The 9845-nt window shown below is 35.1% G+C and overlaps 1 protein-coding gene across 1 annotated transcript; it reads right to left on the reverse strand.

Moving 5' to 3' along the window:
- Window positions 1-2047: 2047 nt before the first annotated feature.
- Window positions 2048-2908, reverse strand: LOC141587614 (uncharacterized). The gene has a single exon (XM_074409090.1). It carries the CDS (start codon window positions 2906-2908, stop codon window positions 2048-2050), a length of 861 nt encoding a protein of 286 aa, XP_074265191.1.
- Between the last annotated feature and the right edge of the window lie 6937 nt (window positions 2909-9845).

Genomic DNA, 9845 nt, shown 5'->3' on the forward strand with positions numbered 1-9845 from the left:
TGAACGCCACTAGGAATTTGGAGAACTTTTTTTAGGTATTTTGGTACAATCTTAATGTCTCGCTATATATACCTAAATATGATGTTGGAGGCGTTCGTGGGCTTCATGTGGTTCCCGCTTAGGAGTCGTGTGTTTGTTTTGTTTTGTACTCAGTTTCTTTATGTTTGGGCTAATCCCGCTTCTTCATAAAAATGTTGAAACTTCTAGTAGGATTAGATCATTAGTTTCCTCTGTATATTTATACACATTTAACCAAACCCCACTCATCTCTTTTATTAATATTTAATCATAATTATTCATATCTCTCTCCAATTACCAAACTCACTCATATCTTTATCAATATTATACTCCCCACCCTTAATCTCCGTGCCCACTTCAAAGGAGAAGAAAAGAGTGAATGAGAGGGAGTAATATACAAGATACAAATACAAGAAAAAATTAAGTCAATCAACAGCTTTACTACGCTAACAAAATTTTATTTTTACTTACATTAAACTGTTGAATGATTCAGCGACTTTTCTTAAAAGATGTTGAACAATTTAGCGGCTGTCATTGGCCCAATTTTAAGGAACAACTTTCAATGGATCAACATTTTGATTATTTCTTTATCATTGAGCATTACTCTGGAAAAAAAATAAGAACTTCTTATATAATTATATAAAGGAGGTCAACTGGTCAAGTATTTTTATTGTTTTAATTAGGTGGATTATTTGGCAATGATGCAACTATCAATTATTTTGTCGAGCTAGCAATGGATCCTTCTGACCGTCTGTCTTCGAATTTTAAACAGCCAGGTAAGGATGTTTTTATCCGGTGGGTGTAGTGGTTGTAACGATGGAGTGGGTGACGCTTAATATTGATAGTGCAACGAAGAGAACCCTGACCCCTTCAGGAGCAGGTGGGGTATTTCGTGATGCTGCAGACTACATGATTGTTGCATTCGAGGGAGCGTCTATTTAATAACTTAATCATCCAAACTGACTTTGAGGTCATTGTTCAAATACTTGGAATTCGATTATCAAAAACTCAGGCATGAAACATTCTATCACGCTTCAATCGAGTTTCTGCAACATCACCTAGAATTGTAAAACACGTTATCATAAAAAAAACAGAAGTATTTTTGCGAGTCATTATTTTACTTTATTTCATCAGGCCTAAGGCTAAGTAATAGGAAAATCTTCTACTCCGTTGAAAATAGAAGATTCAAACCGTTACACAGTTTTTGATCAGTCGCGAATGTATGCAACAGTTCTTGTAAATCAGAGTCTTGTTTCATAGCATTGCAAGTTATGCTTTACGAGTAGGCGACTGACTGTGTTTTCTATTAGTCCTTTATTCAAAGTTACAAAATCCTAATTTCCGAGTTGGTAAAGATTCCCTTACCTGTTAGACAACCACAAATAACATTATACCTCCAGTGGTACAATAGCATTATACAACCAAGTTATATCTTATCGAGCTTATGTGTAATTTTTTTGAGCTTTCTTAAAGTTAACTTTTTTTATGTTTAAGTGAGTGAGTTTAGAAATTTTATGGTATAGCTCGACTTCTTTAAAACAAAACTCGAAAACTTTATTATATAGCTCGGGTTCTAGAGCATACAACTGGGTACAACTGGTCGTAGGATCTATTAATTGTTAGACAACAATCGGACATAAGAAAAATGCGCATTTGCAAGCCGGAAAACACTCAGATTACAATATCCTTTGAATGACACATTCAAACTGTAAACAAAATTACAAAAAGAATACTGAAATTTCCATGACAATCATAGTTCATAACAATGAGCAGAAACTACCATCAAATTAGTTCAATATTGAAATATTAATCTAATCACTCCATTATCATTCGCTAAATTTACTCCCTCCGTTATCATTCATTGGTTTACCTTTTATATTGTTTGTGAGGAGTGTTAAAATCAACAGTAAACAAATGATTGGGATGAAGGGAGTAATAATAGCGACTACATTCACATCACAAATAAAGGGCCATAAGCATAAGCATGATCAAGAGCAACAAATAGAGATAGACCTATCTTTGAATCCAGTTATTCACCCCAGTGAATTGGTGAATCCGTCGTATCCTCAACTCCATATCCTTTGCACAACAGCAAGCTTTCATTGTACCACTCCAAGCTCTTACTATACGTTTCTGATTCTAGATATGGATTCATAGGCTTTCCAAGCCACTGCACTTGGCCTGTAGCAATATTATAAGATTTCCTCCCATAAACGAGATAACCACCATCAAAATATAATACCCTTTTTGTTGTTAATCGCGTATTATTGTGGAACAAACTAAAACCATCATCACTCGAAGGACCTGAAAACCATAAAGTCCACTCCCTCTTTCCACACTCCTGTTTCAACACCCATATTCTGAGACATCTACAGGTAATGCAAAAATACTCCCGTTTACAGGAAATGCAAAAACACGCTAATGACTCCCCAAGAAGAAACAGATTAGTTGAAGACATTATATTTTCATTATCCAACACATGTGGCAGTTCCAAAATGGTGAAACTTTCCGTATCAAAATCAAGAGAAACAAGATGAGTTGGTTTATAATCTTGATTACTACTATCCTCACATGGACCCCTTCCAAGCCAGTGAGCTGCGCCATCACATAAATAATAGGGCCCGAACAAACGCATAGAAGACAAACAGTCAAAGTTGAAGTCATCATGATCCCTAACAATCCATTGTTGATCATTTAGTGTGAAAACTGCAAGACGCTTCTCTGGAAGCATTACACCTCGATTATCCTTAAATGAGATTGCAATGACTTTAAAGCCCTTAGTCTGAGGCGCGTATCCAAGAACATAGGTAGTGTAGTAGCCGAACCATGGAAAAAGAGGGCAATGAGGAAGTAGCAACGATTTTCTAATACTAGGGTTACATATTCTCATCCCTTTACACAAGTGGTTTGGATCGAGGCTTATTAAAATCAAAGAATTACAACTTCCATGAAGAACAAAGCTTTCAGAACTCTTGAAAATGTCCCTAGTAATACAAAGGGTGTCCGCCTTACGAATTCTCAACAAACACCCCCTTTGTCCAAATATTTCTGAACACTCGAACGCTAATAATTCACTCGAATTTAAGTTTTTGTTTTTCTTGTTGGACAGTTTGGAATGAATGTTCACAAAATAAGGGTCATCGATAATAGAGCACCAAGATTTACATACGCACCTGGATCTTAATAGGGTTTTAGCCGGCAAATTTACGAGGATTTGGATCAACACTTCAGGAGGTAAGTATTCATTTAAAGATGGTCTCCTCATCTTCCTGCTCTCCAATTGATAATAGAAGAGAATGAAAAGAGGGAATTTTGTGATTGGTAAGGTTAGAGGTTTGGGCAATTGAACTCCTCTATTAATTTGGAAAACTTTTTTAGGTATATCGGCAGCATCTCGGCATTTTTGATTTCACGTTATAACAATCAAGAAAGATATTTTGGGTAGTAGTTTAACAAAAAGAAGGAAATTTCTTATGATACCTTCGAACTTTGGCAGATTACACCTGCCACCCTCATTTTAAGTTTTTGCAAATAGTACCCATGTGTTTACGTTTTTAATTCTTAGAGCCTTTCCCAAACTTCCGTCATCACTCCCTTACTCATCTAACTAATGACCCTTTTTTTTGTTATTAAATACACTAATCCCTCCTTATCTAATACATAAATCATAATTTTATATAATAAACTTTTTATAATCTAAATCCTCAAACCACCCATTACCATCATCAAAATCAGCCCAAAAAACCTCCAGTTTCACCACCACCATATCAACCACCATCATCATTTTCGATCACCACTACTCACACTACCAACAACAACCACCACCACCAACAATAACAACACCATCGTCCACCAACTCACAAAACAACAACCACCATCACTAAAAAAATCCAGATCTTAAAAAAATCTCACCAAAAGAAGGTAGAAAGACGACGACATTACCAACCGCCCTTTCTCCACCAGCCCCACCCTTAACCACCTTGCCTCCCCCAACCACCAACAATCATCAAATCTGTTTTGGTGGTGAGTGGTAGCGATAATGAGAGGGAGACGACGAGTTGCAGCGAGAAGTGGTCGCCTAAACTCTGGGAATGTCGACAATAAGTGGAAGCATAAAGGATAAGAGGAAGAAGAAATGCGAAAAAGAGGAGGAGGTTGTGCGTTGGTGAAGGTTATGTGGTTGTACGATGGATGTCGATTTTGGTGGTGACAGCATAGTCGTCACAGTGTTGTCGTGTGGAAGAAGTGCGGAATGAGAGAGGAGGGAAATATGAGAGAGGCGACAATGGTGGATTGTCGACTAGTTTGGCGACGCCGGTAGGGTGGTGGCAGCGTGGTGGTCAACTAGGGCGGGGTTGGTGGCGATAGTTAAGAAGATGATGATTGTGGTTGGTATGGTGGTGGTGAAATAGGTGGCTTTTTAGGATGATTTTGAAGAAGAAGAAGATGATGATGATGGGTGATTTGGGGATTTAATATTAAAGTTAGTTTATTGTACAAAATACGGATATATATATTCGAAAGGATGTGATAGGTTGGTCCTACCCTAGAAGATCAACCTAGTTTTCTTATCTAATAAAAAAATGAGGGACTAGTGCAATAAATAATAATAAAAAAGGGTCATTAGTCAAAAGAGTAACAAAGTGATGACGAAAGTTTGACAGAGGGCATTCTGGGAAAGAAAAAGGTAAATACAGGGGTGTCATATGTAGAAATTTAAAATGAGGGGTACCGTGTGTAATCTGTCAAAGTTTAAGGGTACCATGAGAAATTTCTGAAAAAAAACTATATAAGACTATAACCAAATATTAGGGTTTTTTTTGTAATGATAAATACATCCTTGTATTTAAGCATTTAATACTATCTATATTTAGTATTAATTTAAAAATCCTCCTTTATACTAAGAGAATAAAATTTCTCTAGAGTTTTTCCTCCAAAGTGTTTAAGCTTATATGTGGAAAAAAATAGATTTTCATTTATTAAACTAATTTTCCATTTAAAATAATCTTTACATCATATAAATTGTATCTCCTATTATTAACTTCGTGACGAAAAAATAATTTATTAAAATAATTTGAGGTAATTAAAATATTTTCATAAAAACATAATTCATGCAATTACTCAATTCTCTATATTAATTGTAAGATTAATTAATTTTTATAAAATTCGTGAGATATAAATTTAAAATCTATAACTAATACAATAAAATTTATAAGGCCCATATTTATCGCGCATTTGCGCGGGGCTTATACTAGTTATAGACTAAATTACACATAAATCAATGTAAATAATGCATATATTAAAGTTTTATTTTTTCCTTTGGCTCCTTAAATAAAGCCCTAAGAGCATTAACAATAATAGTTTTTATTTTTGAGATTATCACCAAGAACTTTATTTAAAGAGTTGATCTACGTACTAAATCATAAAGTTGGTTCTTAATTTTAAAAATTGAGTTCTAAAATAATAACTAGGTTGCTAAGGATATGAAAATGTGATGACCAATGACTATGACATAGAAAATGTGAAATGTATTTAAACTTTTTCTATTTTCAAGGGAAAAAAAGTTCCTCTATTGAGGATTAAATTAAGTTTTTAAATATTGGAAATAGACAAATATGATATGATATGAGAAGAACTTTATATAGAGTTCTTCTATTGCTATTTCTAAGGGCTGTCTTTATCATTTCCCTATTTTTGGGGTGCATACCAGATACGATTACTAGTTTTGAACCCAGGTAAAATTGCACTGGCTTGTTTTTAAATATTTTGTTAAAGAATAGTAAAAAGAAAAAGTGATACATAGATCTAAAGGTGGCAATCGAGTCACTCGGGTCAGTTACGGGTAGGTCAATGCGGGCCGCATCATATCAGGTTCGCGTTGTGTCGAATCAGTGACGAGTTCAAGGTCGTTACAGTTCATGTCGGGTCATTGTCGAGTCGTGTCGGGTTATTAGCGGGTCAGGTTATCAGCGAAATTTTTTCTTATGTATTTAGCTTTTGATGGTTATTTTATGTTTAAACAATGTATAGGTGTATTAATTGTTGTTTTAAGCGAAAATAACTAAGATGAAGGTCAATTTGGTCTTATTTAGACCAATATTACTGAAGGGGCGGGCCATCCATTGGGTTTAGTCAATATCAAGTCACAAGTCGGGTCCGGGTTAGAAAAAATAAGGTTGTTATCAGATTCGGTTCAGTTTGAGTCTGTTTGATTTCAGTTCACCGATTTTTCAGATTCTACCGAATCGGTTTCGAGCGGGCTGGGCCGGGCCGGGTCAACTTTTGCCAGTTCAAACACAGCCACACAGGTGAGGGTCATATTTTGTAATACACGGGTTTATTATTAGCTAAGCAATTATGTGTCACAATGACAATTGTTGTTAATTTCAACATTTAGAGAGTTAAGTTTTTCAAAATCCAAATACTTGAAATTCAATTATCAAAATCTAAGGCATGAAACATTCTATCACACTTCAATCTAGTTGCTGCAACTTCTATTACACCTGAAATTGTATAGCCCGATAAGTCGATAAGTCCATATCATAAAAACTCGAGTATTTTAGTGAGCCGTTTTAATTCAAACCAATTTACAACTTTTCGAGTAGTACGCAATGATTGTACTCATAGTAGATTTGATAAGTTACTAGATTTTGTGTCCGTGCGTTGCACGGTTTCTAAATAATGTTTTATTTTTAACAGAAGTGGAAGAATATGTGAGTTCTTGAATGTGAGAACGATAAAATTTGCTATCGTAAAGTAATTAATGACTTTGAAAATAAGTGTAGTCATAGTTACCATCTTATTGTTACGGTTGCAATGATTGAATTCCCGTCTTCCCGATGGTTAAATGGTTGTCCTTCACTGTTCCCTGAAAAATCATAGAAAAATATAATACAAAATTAGATCTCCTAATATATTGATATATTAAGCGTAAAAAAAAGTTAACATGATCCAGCACAACAAAGATTTAATTTATGGGGTTAGGGACATCGAAAGGTTAATAGGCAGACGTTCATGGCATGGTTTATATACACTATTTATAGTTTAAATTCTAATCAATTTAACTTATATAGAAATAGAGAGTATGAAAGACAATAGAATTTCATAACCTCTACACTTTTTTTACGGTTGTGATAATATATTCCAAAATATACAAAATTCATTTATGATTGTTAATTATATCTTTAAGTAATCTTCACATATATTATTATTTTAATTAAAGTGTTTCAAAAAACTTGGAGTCTCTAGAATTGCCTGAAAAAAGTCTTTTTTATATATATACTAGATTTAATGCCCGTGTGATGCACGGGCCACGAAGTAAAGTCTTTTAAATAATATGTACGAAGTAAGTTATATTTAAGGAAAGACACTTAACTAAATTCAAATTAAATTAACTTAGTTTAACTTAAATTTTTTTTATTAATGTAAGTTAAATTAGCTTCATGTAACTTACGTAAACGGAACTAAATTGAATTGAAGCGAATTGAACTGAACTTAATATAGCTAAATTGAACCTAACTCGATTTAGACTAGAATTTAATTTAACTTAAATTAATTAATGAAACAAACTGGACTAAACTAAATTTAATGGAAGAACTTAATAGGGCGTAATAGAATATAAAATTATTCCATAAAATAATTTTGTAATTCTTAGAATTAACATATAATCATCCATATATTTTGTGTAATTGGTTAGTAATATTCATGGGATTACAATCCCTTAACTTAGGATAGTTATAATTAGTCTTCCTATAATTTTGGGTTGACTATAGCTAACTTAGGAAACCTTGTTTCCTATATATTTGTAAATGCAATGATCAGGGAAATTCATTTCTTATATGGTATCAGTTACCAATCCCGATCCCCTACTCATCTTCCGCTATACTCTTCTTCGATTCAATCTCTTTCTTCTTTGCATCATCAGTCGTCGTCTCACCATGACTAACGACTCCAAACCCAAATCGGCATTCCATCCCGCCCGGCCTACTCTGTTTCTAGCATCAAAAGCTACGTCCCTATCATTCTTGAGGCCGAGAATGTTCATTACGCGTCATGGGCAGAGCTCTTTCTCAACACAACCCGTGCCTTTGACGTCCTTGACCACGTCGCACCGCCTAAAGACACCGTGATTCAAAAAGATGGTCAGTGGGATCGTCTCGATGCCATTGTCAAACAATGGATTTACAGCACAATTTCTCTTGACCTTCTCCATACCATCCTTGTGACACCCTTAATTCTAGCCTTAATTAAATACGTAATTTCTACAGAAAAACTGGTAGGATATGTTTGTAAATGGTTCAGCTAGTCCAAAAACCTGCAATTTCAAAAAAATTTCTTCCTAAACCATTCACAACTAATCCAACTCAAGAAGAGTGTCAAAAACCCTGCAACAACTGATAAACTAATTTACATACATAACTTAAGACGCGGAAATATAGTGATACAAACCCAAAATGGAAAAGGGAGACATATGTCCCTTCAAATTATATACAAAACCAAAAGATAAAAGTTTCTACAAAAGAAAGCCAAACTAGGTCCAAGGTTCCTTGCTCACTAGCTCGTCTGTGACCCCAACTAGCATCAACAACCTGTCAATCGCATTTTATACAAACACGAAAGCCACAATTCAGTGGGGAGTAACTTCGAGTCCTCCCAGCCACGAATCGTCAAAATTAATGTAACATGTAGTAAAACATGTAAGCAATATGATAAACAATGTAATTATCATGTAATTCTGACCTATGACCCCTAAACTGACCACTAATCTATCATGTGAATCATATCACTCAAATAGGAATCCAAACTTTATCAACTGTAACCGGCTTACATCTCACCTATTACAGTTCATAAAATCACCATACAAGAAAGGGCAATATATCAAAGACAGGCATAAGTTCTTAGCACCGTCAATAGTCACTTTGTAACTCGAGTCTATACCACGAGGTAGGGAAGGTAATCGAACCGGTATCTTGGCTCAGCGGTTACTATTAAGAAAACATGGCCAAGAGACAACACAACCCTAGCCTAAAATCTGCGCAGACCTAGACATGCGGATACACACCACCGCACCCAAGACCCACAACTTTTTTTAAAACAAAGTGAAGTGAGTACCCTAAGGACACCACCGAAGGGTTGGCTAGTACTTAAGCTGACCCCATACTATCAAAATAAGTACCGAGGTCATGCCCCAACTTGGATATAAATCCACTAGTCAGAAACACAAAGGCTATCAAGCGGTGAAATATATACTCGTCGTGAGACTATAAAGACCTATCTATGATGAAGGCCGAAATACTCACCTAGGACCTAGTCACAGCTAGTCCCAGCTTGAATACTTTAGCCCACACCACACAAGACTCACCACACAAGTCAAGTAAGACACCCACTTAACCTTAAGAGGGCAAAAAGTCCTACTTACCAACCTAAATGCTAACATTCTATCATGTCAATCGCTATATAAATGTCTATTTACAGCATACAATCCAACAGTTCCTCAATAAGAATTCAATACTAACTTCCAATTCTAGCAATTTTAACAATATTAAAGGCTTTAGGGGAATCTAGGGCCATTACTACAAAATAAGAAGCTATTTAAATTCAACTAACTAAATAAGAAGCTATTTAAATTCAACTAATTACACATGTGAAATAGAGATATAATAAATGGCCTAAAACAAGAAAAAAGCCGATTATCTAATTCATTCAACCGAATTTTTACCCGCAACCTGACCCTGCGGACAGTGTACGGGTCAAATTGCGGCTGACCAATCACTCAATTAACTGACATCGCATCAGTCAAAGGGACTAAGGCTCAGTTTTCGGCACAA

The sequence above is a fragment of the Silene latifolia genome, chromosome 6 (genome assembly GCF_048544455.1).
Source record: "Silene latifolia isolate original U9 population chromosome 6, ASM4854445v1, whole genome shotgun sequence".
In the NCBI taxonomy this organism is placed as follows: Eukaryota; Viridiplantae; Streptophyta; class Magnoliopsida; order Caryophyllales; family Caryophyllaceae; genus Silene; species Silene latifolia.